This window comes from Bos mutus, chromosome 7, assembly GCF_027580195.1.
Source record: "Bos mutus isolate GX-2022 chromosome 7, NWIPB_WYAK_1.1, whole genome shotgun sequence".
NCBI classification, from domain to species: Eukaryota; Metazoa; Chordata; class Mammalia; order Artiodactyla; family Bovidae; genus Bos; species Bos mutus.
This window is the reverse complement of record NC_091623.1, coordinates 85,877,759-85,902,856: the sequence shown is the minus strand read 5'-3', so window position 1 is coordinate 85,902,856 and position 25,098 is coordinate 85,877,759. Positions and strand designations below refer to the sequence as shown.

Genomic DNA, 25,098 nt, shown 5'->3' with positions numbered 1-25,098 from the left:
TATGTGTGTGTGTATATATATATATATTGGAGAAGGCAATAGCAATCCACTCCAGTACTCTTGCCTGGAAAATTCCATGGATGGAGGAGCCTGGTAGGCTATAGTCCATGGGATCGCAAAGAGTCGGACACGACTGAGCGACTTCACTTTCTTTCTTTCTATAGTTCCTTTTGGAGAAGGAAATGGCAACCCACTCCAGTGTTCTTGCCTGAAGAATCCCATGGACGGAGGGGCCTGGTGAGCTACAGTCTATGGGGTTGCAAAGAGTCGGACACAACTAAGCAACTAACACACACACACACACATATATATATATATATATATATATATATATATACAGGATATTATGTATATTGGAAAAGACTCTTTACAGCCACATTGGGAGGGGCCATATCAGGCTACCTCTCCTAAACAGACTTCAGCTCCTATTTCTGACACCCAGCTCTGACTAACTGAGGCCAGCCCTACCAGACCAGGATGAGAAGAAAACATCTGAAGTAGACAGCTGACCCAAAATGCTGGACCAGACTTGTACACTAATTACTTTGAAAACTGCTCACACTTCTGCTTATAAATCAGGTATTTCTTTCTTGGGCTTAATCATATGCCAAGTTTCAAAAGTCAGTATTTTGGGGTGTGGCCAATTACCAATGTCCAGTACTCCTGGGTTACCTTTGTGAATTTCTCCTTTTCAAAGCTCTAATCAGATGGCCCTTAGAAATTTTATTTTAGAAGAAACTTGAGTACCATGCAAGCTACCATCAATATTACTAAATGGGACCCTGTTACCTGGCCAATTTATGACACTTGCTCTGAAACTGGTCACAAAATATATACCATCTCCTTTTTACTAGATGTTAAGTATTGGGTAGCTCCTGATCCCAGTGGATTTATGGAACAAGTTTATGGTCTTGGTTCTCCCTGGGCTGGTTAGGAAGATGCACAACTGGTTTCCTGTGGGCTCAAGGTCACCTACAGGCAGCCTTGGAACAAGGCCCTGCCAATCTGCCTTCAATTTCAGCATGCTGGGTTCAATGTTTTCCAATGGTATGACCATTTAACTACAGAATTTGCGATTTCCCACTTGGAATATAAGATATCATTACTTACATAGAGGCTTTAACAAAATTTACTGAGTAGGCTTTGAATGATAGTTATTAAAGCCAGTAGCTTGCTCAATTCAGAAGTCTACCTGACGAGAAAAAGTGGTGCTACGGAATTGTAATATGACCTTTGAGATTCTAATTGCTTCCCAAGGGGGAAATTGTGCTGTAATACATACTGAATATTGTGTATTGTATTCAATAGTCTTCTGATATAACTCATCTTGAAAGTCGGGTCCGACTCTTTGCAACCCCATGGACTATACAGTCCATGGAATTCTCCAGGCCAGAATACTGGAGTGGGTAGCTGTTCCCTTCTCCAGGGGATCTTCCCAACCCAAGGATCGAACTCAGGTCTCCCGCATTGCAAGCGGATTCTTCACCAGCTGAGTCACAAGCGAAGTCCAAGAATACTGGAGTGGATAGCCTATCCCTTCTCCAGCGGATCTTCCCAACCCAGGAATTGAACCAGGGTCTCCTGCATTGCAGGTGGATTCTTTACCAGCTGAGCTACCAGGGAAGCCCAACTCATCTTAAGATACATGAAGAATCAGACTTCTACTCTGAATAATCCTCTTCCCAATTTAGGGGACATAACAGGAAAATGGATTGGTTTAGGAGGCTCTGGCTTAAACTTTTAAACTACTGATCACATCTACAGTTCTCTATGAATTAATGAACATGCACAGTGTATGTGACAAGATAAAACTGGCATATATCCTACTAGACAACTTGAAATTAACCATTAGTCCTTGAAATTAACCATCAGTCCTTGCCAGATATCTTACTAGCGTTAACTGCCTAAAAGGAAAGAAAGAACCGGCTATTAAGACCCCAACATCAAGGAAAATGATAAACACAGGGCAGGTAAGCCATCACTGTGGCATCGAGGGACCAAGTATTTGATAACCTAACGCTTTCTATCAAAAGATGAATGATTAAAGAAGGGAAATTAATGAAGTAAAATTCCTATTTTATGGCAAAACAAGAAAATTTTAAGTATAAATTTTTTCTCTGTCTGCTTGGGACTCCTCCCTTAAGTGTGTAATGTGTATCTGCATTAATCACACATACTTAGGAGATAACCTCCCTTATTAATCTTGTAAAGGGTCATGATGATTCACTACTAGCTCTGTACATGCAGATCTGGATTGTGTAAATTGTCAATACGTCATTTGAAGTACAATCCTTTATCTCAAAAAGGTATATGACTGTACTTTCACTTCTGACCGGGGAATATTCCTCAGAGCTTTTTAAAAGACTATCTCCCAGGTTATAATCCGCAGGTTGACTGGAATAAATTTTTCCATTTCTTTCTTAGATATTACCCTATTGAATAATTTTATTGTCAACACTATATTTTATTCCAGATGGTTAGGAACATACCATTCATTGCCTAATTGAAAAGACAGATTTTATGAAGAATCTTCTGAGCACACAAGGTGAGTAAGGTCCACTCCGTCCCTGTCCTCAAGAAGCTATGGTCCAAACAGGAAGACAACCAGGTGAGGACAACAGAGAGTAAAATCTTCAGAGGCAACAGGAGTTGGCCCCAGAAAAAGGACTGCCAAGGGCGCCTGCAAAGAAAGGAGCAACATGTGCAACAGCCCGTGGTCATGAAACGGCATTCTGAAAAATCAGTGTGGCACAGCAGAGGCAAGTGATTGTGTCAAGCGTCTGAAGTGAGGCAAGAGGTTAGGACATTAAAAAAAACCTCTTGGGGATTGCAGTAGAGATTGGAAGATACTGGAGTCTACAGCAATAATCCAGGTAAGAAATAATTGACTTAACAGTAGTAGTGGGAATACAGAGATCTTTGAATCAATGAAAACATTTGTAAAAAGTAAAATTATAAGCAAATTTGGGTCATCTGGATAGAAACCAACATCTCACAGCCTAGTACTGCCACAAGATTTCATGGCTCACTCTAATATTTTTATTTATTGTTTCATCACAGGCCATTATGCTAGAGGTCTTTAAGCCAAGTACAGTCAGTGAAAGCCAAGTATCATCAAAATGCACAAAATAAGCAAAAGTCTTACAGTGTATCAATGAAGAAAATGAGAAGAATATGCAGTCATAAGACTATAAGGTAGAAAGACAAACACAAAAGAATCTGCTTTGGGCTTCCCTGGTGACTCAGTAGTAAAGAATCCACCTTCCAATGCAGGTGACACAGGTCTGATACCACATGCCTGGGAGTAACTAAGCCCATACAACACAACTACTGAGCCTGTGCTCTAGAGCCCAGGAGCCACAACTATGAAGCCCACTTGCCCTAGAGCCCACGCTCCACAACAAGATAAGCCACCACAATGAGAAGCCTGCAACCAGAGGGTAATCCGCTTGTTCCAATTAAAGAAAAGCCCATGTGCAGCAACAAAGACCCAGCACAGCCTAAAATAATAAATTAATAAATTGTATATAAAAAACGGAAAACAAAAAACACAAGAATATTAAAAAAAAAAAAAAAGAACCTGCTTTGTAGTAGTCATTATCACAGATCCACTTATAGTGACTTATAATGTAAAAATTGTCTTTTTACATATGTATCAACTTGCAATAGTTTATTAGAATTACAGTAGTAGATATGTAATGAAGTTTTTACCAGTTTTAATTATATTATTTTGAAGTCATTAATAAATTATATAATCTATCAAAATAATGGATCAGCGATTTTAAAGGGGTCCAGAATATACCACTGTGACATAAAAATTATTTTGAGTACAGGCATGAGTTCTGAGAATCTGCCTAAAAGCACTTATCCACCTAAAAGCACAGCCTCCAAAAATAACTCAAAAGAATTAAGTTGTCCCATACCTAAACATACATTGTCACAAAATGATCAAGTCTCCCATTTATTCTACTAAGGACTCATATTTATTTTTCCTAAAAATCATTTTCCATAACTGCTCTTTTCTCTCTCCTCTTCCCCTATTAAGATGGTATGTAAGTCCCAAATTCTGGAGGCATATTTTTATGAACCTTCATAATGCATGAGTAAATTTTGGCTTTTCTCTTGCTATCCTGTCTTTTGCCAGTTTAACTCACAGGCTCCCAGGCACTAAAACTAAGAAGGCAGAGGAAAAATTTTTCTTCTCCCAACAACCTGAAACTAGTTTCATCTTAAAAAAAAAAGAGAAAAACAATAATAGTCACCCAAATGATGTTCTAACATATTAAAAATATGAAGACTAATCAATTTTGGCTTTAGCCAAACAATCCATTGCATTATGTATTAAGTTTGAATTATACTGCTTTTGTTGTAATGTTCTTAATTCGTTTTGGTCTTACAATGGTACAATAGCTAAAACATATGGAGTTTATACCTAATTTTGTATCCGTATATACATTTTATAAAAAATAATTTAACATTGAGGTTGCAAAGAAATATTTAGCACCGACACATAACTTAAAAAAACTGATAAAGGAAACTGAACTGATAGGATTCATGGAATTGAATACGGAGACATAATAAATCTGTGGAACTGATGTGGAATTGAAGAAGGGAAAGAACCAAAAATGACTCCCAGGACTGACCTGTGCAACTCGGCAGATGACAGTGCCATACATTAGGACAGAGGGGGAGAAAAGAACTGGGGAAGGCAAGGAATAACAAAACAGAGAATGAAGAATTATTTTAAATATACTTTAAGTGTCACCAAGAAATTCAAGTGGAACTAGAAAACATCTATTTTCAGCGAAAGAGAGAGGTTTCAGCTTATGATATAACTTTGGAAATCACTGGCATACAGTATTTGATATCACAAGAATTAATAATATCATGCAGGGAGTAAGTACAGAGTAAGAAAAGAGCCAGCCTCAAAAACCATGTGAAATAATACATGTTTACTGTTAATTTTTAAAATGCTATTTATTATGTATTTATTTTTACTGCGCTGGGTCTTCACTGCTACACACAAGTTTCCTCTCGTTGCGATGCTTGGGCTTCTTGCTGCAGTGGCTTCTCTTGATGCAACTTGCAGGCTCGAGAGCACGGGCACAATAGTTGTGGCACACAGGCTCAGCTGCTCCGAGGCATGTGGACTCTTCCCCAGACCAGGGATCGAGCCTGTGTTCCTTGACTGGCAGGTGGTTTCTTGGCCACTGGGCCACCAAGGAAGTGCATATTGTTTTGTTTTGTTTTGTTTAGAAAGGAAGAAAAAGAAGGGAACTAGGTTAGAAAGCTCCAAAGATCACCAACATTTTAGGAAAAAGAGAGCAATTAGAACAGAGGAACGAAAAATATTTTTTGTAACTTAATAACCAATAAATCAGAGAAGGCAATGGCACCCCACCCCAGTACTCTTCCCTGGAAAGTCCCATGGATGGAGGAGCCTGGTGGGCTGCAGTCCATGGGGTTGCTAGGAGTCGGATACGACTGAGCGACTTCACTTTCACTTTCATGCATTGGAGAGAGAAATGGCAACCCACTCCAGTGTTCTTGCCTGGAGAGTCCCAGGGACGGGGAGCCTGGTGGGCTGCTGTCTATGGGGTCGCACAGAGTCGGACACGACTGAAGCGAATTAGCAGCAGCAGCAGCAACCAAAAAATTATTTATGGCCTTATTAAGGGCAGTTTTGGTGGATGTATAAAGTAGAAGCCAAATTAGAAATTATATTAAAGAAACAAATGAGAGATTAAAATAAATGCAGGTGACTGCTTCTCAATCACCCAACCAGAAGCTTCAGAAACAAAGAGAACCTAGGTTCTACGTTTATAAATTCCTATTTCATACTTGATGGAATCTCAGAACCTAAACTAGTAAAATTTATGGTCTAAATTTTACTACTGTTCAGGTACTGGTGATTCTCACAGAATTACTTTATGAATTTATTCATATTACTTCAGAATAAACTTTATGAACTTTAGAATCCACTGATACATAAAAATGATACTCCCAGAATGGTTTCCCCTAACATTCCAAGTAAACCAAAGACTTGAGATCTTATATTCTTAAACAACTCATTCACCAATCCATTCAGTAAATATATGCATGTGCTCAGTTGCTCAGTCATGTCTGACTCTTTGTGACTTTATGGACTGAAGCCTGCCAGTATCCTCTGTCCATGGGATTTTCCAGGCAAGAATACTGGACTAGGTTGCCATTTCCTCCTCCAGAGGATCTTCCAACCCAAGAATTGAACCTGCGTCTCCTTCATTGGCAGGTAGGTTCTTTACCAGTGAACCACCAGGAAGCCCCAGCAATATACAATGAGCTACTACTTGCCAGGGACAGTTTACACTTTCTACCTACCATTCATGAATTCAGTTGACTAAACCAGTTCAAATTAATTCAAGGCTCTCTTGATTATGGTTCCATTAGTTATGGTGTCCTACATGAAAGTAAGTAAAAGTTACAGAAAAGTAACCAAATATTCAAAACATTGTGCTTTAGACAGCAATGTTTTACTTAACTTTTGAAAAGTTCCTTCTGTGTATGTGCTTTTAAATACAACAGATTTGGAGAACAAGTCCAGTATAGAGAGAGAAAAAAAAAAATGATTTGGCACCTCTCCCTGTACATCAAAATACACTCTGATCACTTACAGTTGACCAATTGACACTATAAGTACAACAAATGGATGCTACTGCATGAGGACAACTTGTGGATCAGTGACTAAATGTAATGGCTTTAAAGAAAGCAACAAAAGGGGCAAGAGCAAATGCTAACAATCAAAGTGGGGGTACTGGCAATTTCAAGATGTACAAGATATTCATGAGATGTGATGCTGAAATAGCAAAGAAATGGACTCAATACTAACAAAAGTTGAGGGTCTGGTCATGTATGAATTATAATCCAAAGGAAACTATGCTGGGTGGCAATTTCAAAAAATATCAGCAAGTATTTACTCTAACTATATATATCCACCTCATAAAGAAACTAAAGAAAAGGTTCTGTTCCTTGATCCAGGCATAACCACCAGGCAAGCTGAATAAATAAGACTTCCAAGTTTAAATCTAGGTTCCACAATATATCAGCTGTGTAACCTTGAATGAGTTGCTTGACCACTCATCTTCATTTCCTGGTCAGTAAACCTAACAGTTCTCATATCACAGGGCTGTTATGAGGATTAAATGAAATGAGGCTTATAATGCAACCTACCACAATGACTAGGAATAGAGTAAGTACACGATAACTGCTAATTCTTATTGTTACTATTCTATGTCTTTAGGAACTCCCAGTCTATCAGCAAAGTCCAAACAGAAGCTCAATGTAGTAAGTTCTATTAAGTGTAGTAAGTTCCAGTAAGTGCTGGAGTGGATTGCCATTTCCTTCTCCAGGGGATCTTCCTGACCCAGGGATGGAACCCGGGTCTCCCACATTGCAGGCAGACGCTTTACCGTCTGAGCCACCAAGGAAGCCTGTAGTAAGTTCTATTAGAGGTGGGCAAAGCCTTATGGGCTTCCCTGGTAGCTCAGACAGTAAAGACTTTGCCTGCAGTGCAGGAGATACGGGTTGAATCCCTGGGTCAGGAAGATCCCCTGGAGAAGGAAATGGCTACCCACTCCAGTATTCTTGCCTGGAGAATCCCATGGCCAGAGGAGCCTGGCAGGCTATAGTCCATGGAGTCACAAAGGGTTGGACATGACTGAGTGACTAAGCCTGCACACGTGCAGTCTTGTAGGACTCCAAAGTTACTGTGCCCACTGAAAACATTAAAAGGAACTCAGCCACAACAATCAGTGTTAGAGATCACATGCCAATTTTAGTCTCAGCACTAAAGACTTCATATGGGACTTCCTTCCCTGGTTGCACAGTGGATAAGAATCTGTCTGCCAGTGCAAGGGACAAAGGTTCAATCCCTGATCTGGCAAGACCCCACATGCCTTGGAGCAACTAAGCCCCTGCACCACAACTGCTGAGCCCACACACCCTAGAGCCTTTGCTCCACAACAAGAGAAGCCATTGCAATGAGAAATCTGTGCACCACAAGGGAGTAGCCGCAAACAGAGGAAAAGCCCACACAAATCAAGGAAGACCCAGTGCAGCTAAAAATAAATAATAAAAAAAATTTTTAAAGACTGCCTATATTAAAAATACACAATCATAATTATGGTTTACCTCATAAAAACTAAAAGAGATTTACATTTCTGCCATGCCTAAAATAGAGATACGAGCACAAGTCTAGCATTTAAACTGATGACTAACCCAATACATCACATTCTACTATGTTTCAGCTGACAATATCAGACACAACTTGGTGACTGAACAACAACATATATAAAAATCCACAGAAAATTTCACCAGAAAGAAAACAGTTGAAAATGAGCTCAAATCTTAGAATGAACAAGTCAATAACATGTTTAGTGAACTAAACTGCAAATACCCAATTCTAAAATCATTCAATAAAACTGGTAATTTCTTAAATGTGCTAGACACCACATGAGTCTGCTGGAGAGAAGATGATGTGCAAAAACAGATATTCTTGCCCTTATAGGACTTACAGTCTAGAAGGAAAACATATTATTTTATAAAATTATAATGTAACAGGGGAATGAATCTCAGTGGAACAGAAAATGTAGAATATTCTTCTCATTCTTAACCTATAAGGGGAAAAGTTGAGTATTACATAAATATTACAAAAAATGTTAATAAAACTACAGTTTCTAACTGCCTTGACAAATTGACTCAAATAGTCAACAAAGGAGCTAATTACAAGCGGGAGTCTTGATTTGCTTTTGGTCTTTATTATATGGTAATCAGGTGAAAATCTGCCAGATTACGTAGTCTTGCAGTTTCACTATCAACTTCTGCAAAGGAAATGAGTGCACCCAAATCTACACAGAGACTGAGAAAAACCATCTAGTCACCTTTTGGGTTGTAGTGCAATGTAACAATCAACCACAGAAAGCAATGTCCAGATGTGTGAGGTATTCTGTGATACAGCAACACTATACAATACGAAAGTAAGTTACAGAAAAACAAAAGAGTTGACTATTCAATCAACTTTTAAATTACAATCTTAAAAAAAATGGAAGATCCAACTAAACTGTAATGCATAATTTAAGCATGCTACATTAAACCTAAAGCATGAGAATTCAATAGTATTTAAGCAGCAATAAGTGCCTAGAAAGAGTTAACCAAAAAAAATTAGATCTAGCACTGAACTTTTTTTTCACCTTTTAGAGAAATATCCTTCCCTCCAATTCTCCACCACATCCCTACTCTCTTTATTATTAGTGGAGTGAACAATGTGAACAATAACAGAACCCAATGCAGGATATTAGCCATTTTACTGAGAATACTTTTATAAAAAAACTTTAGAAATTGGGTTTATAAAAAGAATGTCAAAGTTATATCTTAACAAGGGTGTATACCATATGACCCAGCTATTCTACTTTTACGCATTTATCAAAGAATACAAAAGCACTAATTCAGAAAGATCTATGTACCCCTGTGCTGACTACAGCATTATTTACAGCAGCCAAGTATGGAAATAACCTAATTGTCCATCAATGGATGAATGGATAAAGATGTGATAGACAGACACACACACAATGGAATATTAATATAATTCAGCCATAAATAGAATGAAATCCTGCCATTTGCAAGAACATGGATGGAACTTGAAGGTACTATGCTAAGTGAAATAGGCAAAGAAAGATAAATACCATATAATTTCACTCATATTTAGAAGCTAAAAAAACTAAGTGAACAGACAAAATAAAACAAAAACTCACCAATACAGAGATCAGACTAGTGGTTACCAGAAGGGGAGGGGGTTGGGGAAATGGGTGAAGGGGTCAACTGTATAGTGATGGATGGTAACTGGACCTGTGGTGGTGATCACTGTGTGGCATATACTGATGTTGAATTATAATGCTGTACACTTGAAGTTTATTTTCTAGAAAGTGGGGGTACATATTTGCAATCCTATGACTTCCTTCCCTATCTGACTCCCGAATTGGCTCTGAGCAAGCTATGTACATGGACTCCTTTTTTATTTTCTTTTATAATCCTAAGGACAGAACTGGAGCATGCAACAAATGTCCGTTGAACTGGATCAAATCAACATAGTGACAATATCTCCGTACAGTATACACAATGGCTACAGTGCTTTACCATTTCAAAATTATCAAAACTATACTTACATATAAGTTTGCAAGCATATTTGCAGGATTTACCACTTAAAGCTCGTGTAAAAGTGCAACTTAAAGAAGGAGAAAACACAGTCATATGGCATCTTGCTTAAGAGTTTTGGCCTTAACGTCTTAAAATAATTTCATCCTCAGTGAAAATGTAACTAAATAGCCTAGAATAAAAAAATAGTTTACATAATCTGTTACCATAAGTTTGAGGAAAAACGGTTCAATTTAATACCATTTCAGTGCTTACTCTCACTTATTCTTGCTACTGCCTACATACCTGCCTACTCATAGACATTTTTAAAAGTCTTTTGGAGCCTTCTTTGTAAAGAAAACAGTAGTCTCTAAAAACAATATAAATTAGCTATTTTAGTCAGTGGCTATTTTCTCAAACTTCACAGCAATCTTAGATTTCAATGGGAAACTGAAGCATTTTAATATTCTACTAGTTTTGTTTCCAAGAACTAAAGATTTATAAGTAAACTGGTAACCTGGAAAACTGTTGGGAGAACATCTGTCTTTATTACAAGTTCTTAAAGAACTTAGCAAATCACAACATAGGACAATTTAAAGAATCCTAGAAAGAGTATAAAATTAGAAGACATCTTCGCACCGAATTACAAATTATAGTGCCACATGTACACTCTGGTCAGAGGTTCAGAGACTTTGCGTCCAACCACTTTCCAGTGATGTAACTACCTCTGGAAATCAAACAGGAGATCCTCCCGTTCTAAAGCTGAAAAACTGAACAGGTGGCCTAGGTACAATTCGGGGAAGGTTCAGGGAGAGAGGAGCAGGCTCTAAAGAGGAAAAGCATAATCCTCCATTCATCTCCGCAGATTCACACTGAGTACGACCCTCACCCTAATGCAGGCCCGAGGGGACCGAAATGAATCAGACCCGAAACCTTGCTCTCCAGAAGACGCAGGTGAAGGGGAGCGGAGAAAAGGGGCACATAAACAGATCCCATGAGCCTTGCATGCGAGTTCTGAGATACAGACGGAATCTGTGTTCTTTACCCATGTATACCCAGGGCGTTATATACAGCAAGTGCTCAGCAACTGTGTGCTGCACGAAAGAATAAACAAACATGAAACACTAAGACCAGTCGCGGTCCCTGTGGCTCAGCCTCCCAGCTCCAGGCGCTATGACCCTGGCAGGGAAGTCACTCTCGCCTACTGTCCCCTCAGACGCAGGCAACCACCAAAGGTTAACTCGGGCCGGGGCCCAAACTTCGCCTTCCCCAACTCTCAACACCCAGAGGCACTTACCATTCGTGTAGGGAGACCCCGAGGCCGAGGCGGCCCCGTTCTGGGCCTGGAGGCCGGTGGAGGAGCCGCCAGAGGCGGGTATCCCGGGCTGGGACATGACGACGACGTTTATAGGGGTCTGGTCGGGGTCTGCGACAGCCCCAAGCCGAGAGTTGAAAAACGACGGCTGGAAGCCAGGGAGGGGGCTAACGACTTAGGACTGGAGGCCGGATAGAGAGAGAACAGCGCAAGGAGCCCTACGCATGGCGCCGCATTCTCCCCGGTCCGCAGGCGGTCAGAGCTTGGCCTGGGTGGCGAGGCTTGGGTGTCGGGCCGGTGGGGCCGAGAACGCCGGGTTGGAAAGCAGCAGCCAAGCGGAGAGAGACCGAGGGAGGCCCCGGCCGGAACTGCCTGTCAGCCGCTGGGCGCGCAGGCGCAATCGGGACACGTGGCACTTCCGGCTCCGGCCTCGCCGCGGCAGCTGCAGTCGGTGAGCTCTTCTCCCCGCGGGGCTGCCCTGAAGCCACCTGACAGCTCCGGGTGTCCCGGCCCGAAGGACCGTGCTCGGCCTCTCCTGCCACGTCACTGACTCTCACCGTCGGCCGGAAGTGGCGTGTGTCACCGATACGGAAATCCCCGCCGTCGTGAACGCGGCAAGGCCGGGATCTGAGGACAGTCAGGGTTTCAGTGCAGCTTTGGAGGGGTGGGACTGACAGTTCTCCAGTTTTTGTGAAGATTACCTGAGAGGACAGACTTCATTGTCCTCTGTTGAGACTAAACCTCGGGTAGCTGAACCGATTAATGTTCATCACGATATTTCATTTCACATTTCATCATATTCCAGGTCTAAATTGTAAGGGATTTTTTAAAAAAGGTTAATTAGGTATAAGTGTTCAAAGTAATCAAATCGAATTGGAGGCCTTTGCTTTTTGACCTGAAGATTCAAAAGTAATTTTAATTTTGAAACTCGCTGATTCATACAGCAAGTCCTGCCAAAGTCCATTAACATATTTAAATGGCAATTTTATTTCCTCTTCCAAGAGTTTACAGTAAGGTACAACATTCAGACTTCCTTTCTAGGCAAGGTGACTTCTTTTTTCTTGCAAGTAGACTTTTTTTTTACTTTTGAGACTAAAGGGAGGTAGAATGATTAGAATGATTAGACAACATAGTTAATGACATCAGTGATCATATTAGCCACCTTCCTTATACTTCGGTTTTTCCTGTTCTGAGCTGATGATAAAACCCTTCTTTATAGATTTGTATTGTTGACGAAAATGTCATGCCAAGGGTTTCAAAATCTGTGAAAGATGAAATACATCTTAACTCATTTAATATCAAATGCCTACTATGGAATGTTATATTACATACAAAAAGAGTAAGAACTAAACTGCTGTGAGAGGCCCGAAAACAGAATTCAAATAACTACCTTTTAACTTTTATCTTTTTTTTAACATTTGCCTCAGATATGTAAAAATGTGTCTGCTGTGCATGAAATTGAAAAATTCAATTCCTTTGTACAAGATACAAGTACAAAGTCTTTAGGATGCAGATGATACTTTTGGTCAAAATGTTTTTAGTTTAGGGCCCCATAACAAAAATCCCAAAGCATAGGTCCCAAGACCACTGGAAAAGATACACAATCACAAGCCTCTCAATGGTTTTAAGATACATAAACACCAGTCTATTTTCTGAGAAAATAGACCTCAGAAACTGAACCTCCCTGAGCTTAGACAGAAAATCAGTGTTATCTTCAAAAGAGCAAATCCTTAAGCCTGGACTCAAACTTGCATTAGTTTAACTTTTTTTTTATGCAACATTTTAATGATCTTGGTTTACTAACCTTGGCATCGGAGTTTGATTTGGTTAAATCAAGTTTTCTTTGGACTTTGTTCTGTTTAAGCAATATTTCTGTTCAGCAAAAAAAAAAAAAAAAGCAACAACTGATGAAGAAGAATTAGCCATTTTTAAAAAGCAAATAACCTCTGGTTCAATCAGATTAAATAAACATAAATAATTTGCTAATAAGTAAACAATGCTTTTTCTGAAATGTGTCCCACCCCTATGTATCCCTGTTGCTATTATCACCCCCTGTCCAAAAACAAAAACAAAAAACAAAACTATGGTTACATCTTTCAAGTGTTTTTTACATTTTCAATGTAATCAGCTTTAAAATATTGAGGGAAAAGGCACTGTTTGTCATCTGCACACCCTGAGGAACAGTAGGAAAGTAAGTTTAAGTAACTGAGGTGAGAAAACATATTTAAACAGTTAAGTGCTTTTCATATTTAAATATTTTCCACACAGTGCAAAAGTGCCAAATCCTCTGGCTTCTTAAAGTGTGGCCACATACACTTTATGGAAAAATTATTAGTACTATCACCAGTTGTTAAAGGTATTGATATTTTTTGATCAGTTATTGTATCTACTCTATATTACCATACACTTTTATAAACTAATGTCAATAATATATTCTACTTTGTAATCCTTGATTTCCAGAACAACAGGACCCTTCTACCACATATGCCTCTCCACATACCTATGTATCACATTTTCTGTACATTATTTTCAGAGCCTTCAACCCTGTTCAAGAAAATTATAAACAATAAAATAAGTGACACAAAAGTGTTTCAGTAAACAGACAGCATTATACTAAGAATATTTCATTGACTTTGATTCCTTATTTAGACCCAAAAAAGGGAGATGCATTCCTAATAAAATTTGCTGATGTGCAGAAGTAGACTTAGGCTCATGCCAGCCTAAGTCCACTTTGCCTGCCTGCTCATAACTACTGAACTGTCAGCTGATAAGCAGGATCAATTCTGCTTATTTTTCAGGATAATGGAAATTATTTTAGGTCTTCTAGTTATTTTTTAAAATTTGTTCTGTTTCAAACAAAGAACTAGTTTCAATTACAAATAGCAGGTTTCTTTTGAAACTGTCTTGTGGTTCCACTTTAGAAATAGTTCCTTTGGCTTCATTTGCCTCTCAGAGGACATCTGTTTGTATCTGAAGTCAGTGATTCTGAAGGTACAAGTTCAGTTATTCCACACCAAGACAGTAAATTGCTTTCTTTGAAAACTTCAGTTTTATGTAGTTCTCACTGCCCAATCTAGTTAGTTTTCATCATCTCACACTTGAACTATTGGGATGGTCTTTCTGCTTTCAGTCTCTCCCACCCATCCTTCATGTTGAACTGAGCTCCGAAGTACTGATACCATTTTTATTTTCCTATACCTCTAAACTTGTAATTTATCCCTTTACCTGCTCCATCAAGTTAAAGTTTCTCTGCATGAGTTTTCTCTTCTCATTCTGAGTAAAATCCAAAGTCCGACTCGTAGCCTTTAAGGCTTCAGATCGCTCAGCCAGCCTTGTTATCTTTCTCATCATCTTCTACACTCCCTCTCACTCACTACTCCAGACACACTATTAGTTTTTTTTTTTAGACCTAAAGAGACAACACTGTACAAAGAATATTTCATTGACTTTGATTCCTTATTTAGCATTAAGGAATCTCTCTAGGCATACAAGCACAAGTCTGCCTTAATTCTTATTTCCATTACCTGGGATGTTCTTCCGCAAGACACTCCTCCAGCTCAATCACTCACCCTTTCTTTAGTCAAATGATACTTTATGGTGAGGCCTTTTCTGAACACCCTGTACAACAGCATACTCTCCTTGCTGACTTTTTATCCCTCCAACCCTCCTTTTTTTTTCTTCACAGCACTTACCAACATTGTTATATATTTGTGTTTATGCTTATCTTTCTTCGATGGAATAAAATTCTATATACCTCATGACAGTTTTAAGGTAATCGTATTGATTTCATGTCTGTCTGCTTGGTTAGACCATAAGAGAAACCAGGGCCTGTGTCCTGTTCAACTCTGTATTCTCAACACATGGGGCCTCACACTTAACAGGTGTTCAATAAACATTTTTGAATGGATAAATTTAAAGTGTCATCTCTTCCAATCTTCTATTTGGAATATTTTGACTCTCATTTGTTCACTACTCTAAGTTCCTATTGCACTTGGAGACTAAATCACACCACTAGCACTTATTTCTGAAGTATCATGTTCTCTAATTCTTTTATTCTTAACTATTATGCCACATTGTGTCCCATCTGATACTGACCTGTAGTGTAGCTGAAATACTGTCAGCGTCTGGTCAGACCTTATCTCCTCTGGGTAGCTGGTACAATATCAAACGCCAACTCTTTCCTTATATATCTCTCTGTCCCTGCCTATCCACACATACTCTGGCACCATGTTATCAGAAATATGAAATATAAATTCCCTTCTAAACTATATTTTCACCATATTCTCTACTGGATGACCTCACCAGCTCCTTCATTAATTGGTTTCTTCATTCATTCAACAAATACTTTTTAAATGCCTTCCATATGACAGGCACCAAGAAAAAAACAGAACAGGACAGACAGGGTCTCTTCCTTCTGTGGAGTTTTCAGTGGAGGAAATGCAATAAAAATGTAAATAAATATATCTTTTTAAATTTTGAACTTAATAAGTGCTGTTGAGGTCCTGGTAGTAAGATAGAGACTAGGAAGCAGGGACTTGATGTGGATAGAAAGGTTAGGACATGAGGCGACATTTAAGCTGTGATCTAAAGGACAAGGAAGTTAGCTATACAAAGGGAGAATATGGGGAGAAGTAGGACTCTGGGCAAAGGGAACAGCACCTACAAGAGCTCAGAGACAGGAATGAGCTTGCTGTGGTGAGCAAGACAGTGTGGCACAAGAGGAGATTGGAGAAATATAGGAGGCAGAGCAGCAAGAGCCTTATAAGGCATTGTAAAGACTTTATAGACTTTGGGAAGCAACTGAAGAATGGTAAACTAGAGTAATTAAATTCATGCTTTAAAATGAATGCATCAAAAAATCAATCCAACTGCTGTGAAGATAACCAATCAATGGGGAAAGAAGAGTTGCTGCAGTAACCCAGCCACAGATGATAGAGACCTGCAGTAAGGTGGTTGTAGGGGAGATAGAAGCAGACTCACTAAGCCAGGTTAAAACTTGGAACTTTGATATTTCCTTTACTTTTGCTACCAACATGTAACCCATCACGTATAGGTTCTGACTTCTACAATTTCTCACAGCTCTCTATTTCTTTGTTCCCAGTGACCCAGCACTGCCCCATATTACCTCTCAACTCTGTGACTGCAGCTGTCTCATCTCCTCTAATCTAATCTAAACTAATCTCAGTTTTCAGTCCTTACCTGCTCCAATACAACCCACACATGGCTGCCAGAGCAAACTTTCAAAAATATGATTCTGACCCTGTTCCTGTTTTGCTCAGAACCTCCATAAGGCTCTATAGTTTGGGAGTCTACATCCCTGGTAGTCCAGTGGAAAGCTATTTAGTCAAAGCATAATACTTGCCTAGAGCTTTTCCTATCTCTGTTCCTTTCTGAATGTTATTCTCACATTATGATATTATCCCTCCTGGATATTAATCCCCATTTTACATATGTAGTAACTGAAACTTCAAGTGGTTAATAATGTTAGAACCATAATCTGTAGCCGTACTCTATTAAAATACAGTCATTAAAATTAATGATTTAGAAGAATACTTGATTACATTGAAATGTTTTTAATTTTAAATGTTTTACAAAACTGTTCATAGTATGATTATAATCTTATAAAACTGTATCTGTGAGGTGTGACAGAGGGTGATTTTTGTTTCCATTTTTCTTGACTTTCCAAACTTTTTAACCATGACTGTGTATTACTTTTATCATGATAATAGTCATCAAAAAGCTCAAGGTTAAATATCTTACATATCCTGTAGGGCTCTCCTCAAACACTGATATCTCCTGCCTCTCCACTCCCTCACCCCTACCAGAAGTTTGTAGTTTGTTATCCTTTCTCTCCTACCTCCTTTTATAGTCAGTTGTGAATTAACACATCTCCCAGCCAAATCAAAAGGTCCTGGAAGAAAGAGACTGTCTTGCTTATTGTCATTCCCCTATTCCTCATTGATTTACAATCTATTGCTGAAGTCAGCAGGAATCATAATTTAGATTTCTATCTAAAGGCTAACTCAAATGCCAAGGATATCAGGAATATCTTTTCAAATTCTGGAAAAGAGGTGTGGCGTAATCTTGAGAAGCCCAGTGAAGTGCCTCAAGCCACTTAAAAGTATTTATTGTCGGAGGAGAAAGTCTCAAGAGGGAGACGACATATGTATAATTATGGCTGATTAGCATTGTTGTGTGGCAGAAACCAACACAACACTGTAAAGCAATTATCCTCCAATTTTTTAAAAAAAGTATTTATTAAACCAAACTGAAGACTAGATCAGTGGAAAGGAGAATAAAGGGAAACCCAGACTAGAACAGCAGGCTCCTCCAACTTAGACCAATGGACTCCAGGGAAATTCTTTAACCCTCTGAGGACAAAAATGTACCTAAGAGTCCTTTATATTATGAATGAATCACTTGCTCGAATGTATTCAGCACCTATAGTATGCCAAGCACTGAAAATATGTTCAACAGGAGAAAAGGCAGATAGGGTTCTTGACCTAAGGAAGCTGATAGAATGCCTGTTGGGGAGGCTATAGATAAATAATCGTACATTTTAATTGTAAAATTATAAGATAACTTCAATCAATCATAAGATAAATTGTACAGTTGCTGGGGAAACCTGAAATAAAGGGCTTAACTGAATCTGAGAGGGAGTCTGATGAGAGAGCTATTGGTGCTGAGACCTGAAGAGTGTGTAGGAGTTAGCCGGGTGGAGGGAGATACCTGCGGAAGCAGTTCTGGCAGAAGGAATGACAAGTGAGAAGTGAGTACCAATGGAATAAGTCATTTTCCTGAGGCTGGGATGAAAGAGGGGGAGATCCAGCAGAGCCAGTAATAGGTTTGTTGGGAATCTATCGAATAACTGCTTCAGTCCCCAAGCACCTCCTTGTTCTGTCTGCATCACCGAGAAAGAATCCTAGGCTTGGGAGCAATCTTGGAAGCACTGCCATCACTGCAAGCACTGCCATTTTCATTCAAGGCACCCGAGTATTCCTATTTGAATAAATTTAAGAAAAGTAACATCCATGAGCAAAAAACAGCGGAGTCAAGACAGTCTTAAAGATCAACATTCATTAGCAAAGAACGACGGAGTAAAGATAGCCTTATTGAAAGCTCAACACATTATCTGGCACATTACATTTTGTAAATTACTTGTTGAACTCAAGAAAACAGGTGCACTTTGAAAATGTAATTAAAAAAAAAGAAAAGAGGGTGTCACGTATAATTCCCCCAAGCTAAGAACCGGTGTTACCCTCTCTGCCTGAAACTCCTTCAGGCCTGTGTGGGCAGCAGGTCCCAGCTCGGAGCGCACTCAGCCGCGGGACTCTCCGCGGAACCGCCGGAAGGCGGAACTGCAGGCGCGCGGCACTGCTGTCCTGCGAACCTTCGGGAGTGAAGCACCCGCCGGCCCGGAAGGAGCTAACGCGAACTACGGCCGCGGCAGCCATCGCTCTTTGCGGTTGGGTGTCGGAGTGAATAGGGCCGACTCCAAGCAAGGAATTGCGTTTTCTCCAACTGCAGGTAAGTGGCGGCCTCTAGTCCCGGGAGAACTGGCGGGCGGCAGCTGTCGATCCCGGGGAAGGAGCGCCTTTGGGGCTGGGCCCACTAGATGCCCCTTCCTATAGCAGGGCGGGGAAGGGGCTCCTGTTTTTCGCCCTGGAATCTGGCGGCGGGAAAGACGACAGGTTCCTTTCGTGTTTCGCGGGGCCACTCTGACGACCATCTGGAAAGGACACCGCTGCTGTCAAATGGTGGTTATTTCAGGAATCAAAGAGATGACTCTGAACTGCAGCCAAGCCCTTCCTTGCCCTTAGCCTCAATTTCCTTACCAGGTAAGGTGAAGGCTGCGGGGATCATTGACAGCTCAGAGGCAGTGACGCGACGTGTTGTTTTCAACTCTCCCACATAGTGTGGAGACAAATCGAGCTTTCCCTACTACTAGTAGTTAACGTTTTCCCATTGCCCAAGTCCCAGTTGAGTGGGGAAAAGATACACTATACTCTTGGGGGAAAACTGCAATTATTTACAGACTGTCCCAAGAGTCTCCAACAAGGTTTAAATTCTGACTTTGACAACAGCTGAAACTCTTGACACCGTTGACCAAAAGAACCAAACTCTTCAGGAATTTTAAGGTATTAGGTACATAGGACACAATGAGCTGAAGAAATACTTTTAATTTGAAAAAGTAAACCTATTATTAGTTGCACATTTTTATCTCACATTGAAGACTGTCCTGCGTTTTTTATTTGCATCACTATTTCAGTACTTTAAAGGTTGTAAAAAGAAAATCTAATAATTTTAGGGGTGGGCATTTAAAAGCAGTCTTACTTTGAAACATTCAACATCGTCAGTGTCCAAACTTTTAGTATGGGCATTGGCCCTCCTTATCCATGGATTGTGTTTCTGAGGATTCAAGAATGGATAGAAAATATTTGGGGGAAGAAATTCCAGAAAGTTTGAAAAAGCAAAACTTCCATTTGCCAAGTGCTGACAACTATTTACATGGCATTTACATTGCATTTACAACTATTTGCTTTGTGTTAGCGGAGAAGGCAGTGGCACCCCACTCCAGTACTCTTGCCTGGAAAATCCCATCGATGGAGGAGCTTGGAAGGCTGCAGTCCATGGGGTCGCTAAGGGTTGGACATTTTCACTTTTCACTTTCACCTTTCACTTTCATGCATCGGAGAAGGAAATGGCAACCCACTCCAGTGTCCTTGCCTGGAGAATCCCAGGGACGGGGCATCCTGGTGGGCTGCTGTCTATGGGGTCGCACAGAGTTGGACACGACTGAAGTGACTCAGCAGCAGCAGCAGCAGCTTTGTGTTAGATACTTTAAGTAATTGAAAGATTATTTAAAGTATATTAGAGGAAGTGGGAAGACTGTATGTAAATACTATGACATTTTTATACAAGGGACTTAAGGACAGGGTGTGGGGTATGGAGGCCTGGAAACAGTCCTCTAGATCCCGGAGGGACCAAGGCCCAGAGCCTTGTCGAAATTTGACAAAACATGGCCAGAATTTGGCCTTTGTATTTCTAGTACTGTTTGAAACCGAGAGAGGGGTATTTATAGTTCCTAAATTGGTTTACGGAGAAGGCAATGGCACCCCACTCCAGTACTCTTGCCTGGAAAATCCCACGGACCGAGGAGCCTGGTCGCTGCAGTCCATTGGGTTGCTAAGAGTCGGACTCGACTGAGCGACTTCACTTTCACTTTTCACTTTCTTGCATTGGAGAAGGAAATGGCAACCCACTCCAGTGTTCTTGCCTGGAGAATCCCAGGGACAGCGGAGCCTGGTGGGCTGCCGTCTATGGGGTTGCACAGAGTCGGACACGACTGAAGCGACTTAGCAAATTGGTTTACAGATAGTATACTGATCTTATGGAATTTGTGCACTTTATATAAGCCTGACAAAATTGTGTAGAAAGTTGTGATCAATCTCTTCTACTGAAATTTCCTTACCTGGATTTGAAGGAAACTATTCTAGTGCTTTTCTGGTGACAGTGATGTTAACATTTAAAGTAAAATCAGAACATCATTAAAAATCTTTTTGTTAGTAGTAGTTATTAATATTGAAGTTGATTTCAAAATTGGCAGTTCTGTGCTTTGATTTTCAATCGATTCAGTCTAAATTAATACTACCTTATATGGTGTATTCAAAGTATTTTCATGTATGTTATCGTATTTAATCATTCTTAACACTCTGTAAGGCAGGCAGTATTTCCCTTATATCAAAGAGCAAACTGGGGCTCATGAAGATTGGCTTTCCCAGGATGAAATTACAGTATTTCAAAAGAAGCATATTCAGGACTTCCTGGTGGTCTAGTGGTTAAGACTCCATGCTTCCACCACAGGGACACAGGTTCAATCCCTGGTGGGGGAAGTTCTGCATACCATGTAATACGGCCGGGTAAGAGGCAGGGATGCACATTCAGTTCAGATTTTTTAAAATCTAGGACATCCATTCTACTCCATCCATTTTACCACAGCTCTACCATGCTTTGCTTCCCAAAGTTATTAATGTACTTACTCTAGAATCCTATTCTCAATAGGATTTATCTCCTTAGAATATTCTAGTTTTTATTTTCTACCAGCACTACTTTTTAGAGTATTTGTATCTTGTCATCTTATGTTTATTTTTTCTCTTTTTTAAGAGTTCACACCTAAATGATTTTGCTAAATTACTTATATTGTTGTTGTTTAGTTGCCAAGTCATATCCGACTCTTTTGCAACCCCATGGACTGAAGCCTGCCAGGCTCCTGTCCATAGGATTTCCCAGGCAAAAATACTGGAGTGGGTTGCCATTTCCTTTTCCAGGAGATCGTCCTGACCCAGGGATTGAACCCATTCTCCTGAATTGGCAGGCGGATTCTCTACTGCTGAGCCATCTGAGAAGCCCAAATTACGTTGTTGTTCAGGCACTCAGTCGTGTCCGACTCTTTGCGACCCCATGGGCTGCAGCACACTAGGCTTCCCTGTCCGTTGTCTCCCAGAGCTTGCTCAAACTCATGTCCATCAAGTCGGTGATGCCATCCTCCCATCTCATCCTCTGTCATCCCCTTCTCCTGCTGCCTTCAGTCTTTCCCAGATCAGGGTCTTTTCCAATGAGTCGGTTCTTTAATTTTTTAATAATTTTACTGAAAGAGAGTACATACTATAAAGGATAGTTGTACATACACTACTTAACATTGTAAGTGTACAGTTGAGAGTTTTTAGTTTATTCATGTTGTGCAACCATCACCAGTAACTCCAGAAACATTTTCATCACCCCAAAAGAAACCCAGTACTCATTAGCCACTCCCAATTTCACCTTCCCCCCAGTCTGACAACCACTAATCTACTGACTCTAAAGACTTGACTATTCTGGACTATTTCATATAGATGGAATCATTCTTATAAGTTTAATGTGGCAAGGCTTTCAGAAGTTATTTGTGATCTGAGAATTTATTTCCATTACACCCTTTGCACTGATTTTCATATTACTTGAGTAGATCACTTTTCTAATCTGTGGAGCGATTTTTCCTGTTTGGTGTTCATGCAATAAATAAATCTGCTGACGTGTATATGTTTCCTTGTTCCTGACCTTTGCTTTTCACATGTCTTAATAGTGTGTCCATGGTGTTGTGTAACCTGTTCTCAGGGCTCAGGTATCTGTTTGCGGCTAAGTAACTTTTATTCTTAGTTGGCATTTTTACCTCTACTTAAAATGACTAATGACTCCTAGCTTGTTTTAAAGATCTCAGAAGCCGTGACTTTATAGAAATATAAATATCTCATTAATTTCTAAAGAAGAGTTTCCCCATATATGTTATTAGTTATCTTGGGACAAATTTTACAAAAGCAAATCCGTACACAAAAAATGCATTTACCTGCATGGCTACCCTCTCTACCCTCCGTCAGTCTCTCTCCTACCAACAGTCATCTTCAGTGAGGACTTTGCCACTTGACTCACAGCCCTGCTTTCTGTAATACTCCCCTCCAATCTTCTGGTGATTCCACTGCCTGTCAGCGTGGACAGTACTTTGGAGCTTGCCACCACTCAGACCTTCCTTACATTCTGAACCCACATTTTCCTCCACTTTGCCGGCACAGTTTGATCACCTTTCACTTCTTGCACCCTTTTACTACGTCTACATCTGCTATTTTTAACTGAAGACTCTTCCTCTATTCTTCCAGTTCTATTCTGTGAGAAGCCTGTTTTTGATCCCCACCCATTCCCGTACTTTGTCTACCTTTGTAACTTTATCCACGCAGCCTGAACTTCTGATCAGACCACTTCAGCCTCTGTCACTAGTGCTGTCAAAGTCTTGTTCCTCTTTTTTCATTTGCTCTTCTGGAAGTCCCTAATACACATTTGCTCCTTATTCTCTAAAGCGGAGCACTGCTGGGGCGGGGCTGGGGGAGCAGCGGGAGGGATAGAAGTCAGTGCAGACTGGCACTGCTGTGAATGTTTCAGTCTTAGCAATTGGCTCTTTTTAGCCATCTTTTAACTTGATCTTTCCCCCACAGTAGCTATTCTAATCCTCAGTCTGCTCCTCAGAATTTCTCTACACTCCTTCACCTTTCCTGGCCTTCCTTCCTTTTCATCTTAGAGAAAGAGAGCATGCTCTCTGCCCGGGCTCCTCTTGAGACTTTGCCCCTTTTGCTCAATTCCTTCTCTTTCTCATCTTTGACTTATTCCTTGCCACTAGCTCCTTCCTTTCAGTGTATCAACATTATCAAACCTCACCCTCCCCTAAGAAGAAAATCTCACTTCCCTTAACATTTCGAATTTTTTGCCAGAAGAATTTCCTCACTGCCTCCACCTGCTAACTTCCATCTCATTCTCTTCTCAATAATATTAATAACAGAGGCCAAACTTTACTTACTTACTTTGTGCATTTTATCTTGTTTGCTCATAAAACGCCCTGATTTTAATTTGTTCAAGGTCACACAGCTCTGCTCGAGCCTCTGGCTGCAGGCTCTCCTGTACTGCCACTTCACTGCAAGCTGCTCATGCTCTCAACAGTCGCCTCCGTCACCAAAGCTAGCAGTGACATCTCTGCATATAATGTGACTGACGGCTTTTCTTGCCTGTCTCTTATAGTTCTTTTACCCTTCTGGGTTCTGTTGGTTCTTCCACCTGCATCTGTACCTTGAAGACTATCTCAAGTGAGAATTAATTTCTTCCATAGCATTTGGCAAGGAGACTTTAGGCAGAGATGGTGGGAAAACATTCTGATGCCAGGAAGGATAACAGGCAGATGTTTTAAGGTAAAGTACAGGTCGCCAGCAAGCAGTTTACTTTAGCCCAGGGAAAACTACAAGTAGGGAAGTGATATGTAGTATAAGCTTGGAAAGGTAGCTACAAGTAGGATGTGGAACACTGGACCAAGGAGTTTGACTGTATCATTTCTCTGCTCACAAACCTCCAGTGGCTCTCCATCCACAAGCAGAACAGCCATATAATTTAACACTTAAATTGGGACCCTTTTGAGAAGGGAAGCACTATTGATGATTACACTGAGATAACTTTACTGAGACTGTCCCCAGCCAACTGGGAGTTACAGTCACCCTGACTATGCAACAAGTCCGAGATGACATTTTGGTGAAGCTACTCTGGAGGGCATGTACAACTAGGTAGAAACATATTTTGATGTTAAGGTGGTAGTTTAGGAAACTGACACAAGGATTTTAACTAGGTGGCTCCTGTGAGAATCAAAGAAAATGCAGAAATTGATAGAACTAAGGAATGACTGGCCGTGGGATGTGAGGCAGAAGAAGGAATTACATGTCAGAGTCATGAGCTGGAGTAGTTTTAAAATGTTATGTAATGATTTAAATAACTTTAAACCTTTAAAACTATTTTTACAAAGCTTTAGAGGGCCAATGCAATGTAAGGAAAAGGGGATGGATGTGGAAGTCAGACTCATGTTTGAAACTTAGATGTGCCAATCACTAAAAGTTGAATTTTTACTTACTAGTAACTTCAGCTTCTGCAAAATGCAGTCAATAATATATTTATCCTGAAAAGTTGTTGAGGTGTTTAGTGATTATATTTGTAAAGTGCCTAGTACTGTAGGCCATGTAGTGGAAGAAATAATAGTAATAGCAGCTAAAATTGAG

General features: G+C 40.2%; 2 protein-coding genes across 4 annotated transcripts in view; one reads left to right on the top strand and one right to left on the bottom strand.

The window, feature by feature from the left end:
• SEC24A (SEC24 homolog A, COPII coat complex component) overlaps window positions 1–12,257 on the bottom strand; it is a 73,806-nt gene extending 61,549 nt beyond the window's left edge. Inside the window, exon 1 of one of the 2 annotated variants that reach the window (XM_070374363.1) lies at window positions 11,465–12,257. In XM_070374363.1, the coding sequence (XP_070230464.1) occupies window positions 11,465–11,561 (97 nt within the window). In that variant the 5' untranslated portion in view covers window positions 11,562–12,257. The remainder of the gene's footprint in view (window positions 1–11,464) is intronic. The other variant, XM_005890406.2, reaches the window with a different exon arrangement.
• A 6,623-nt stretch (window positions 12,258–18,880) lies between these two features.
• Window positions 18,881–25,098, top strand: part of SAR1B (secretion associated Ras related GTPase 1B) — a 34,319-nt gene continuing 28,101 nt past the window's right edge. The window contains exon 1 of one of the 2 annotated variants that reach the window (XM_005890408.3): window positions 18,881–19,009. The gene's annotated coding sequence lies outside the window, so the exon portion shown is untranslated. Of the gene's footprint in view, window positions 19,010–19,173; window positions 19,321–25,098 lie in introns of those variants that run through there. The other variant, XM_070374362.1, reaches the window with a different exon arrangement.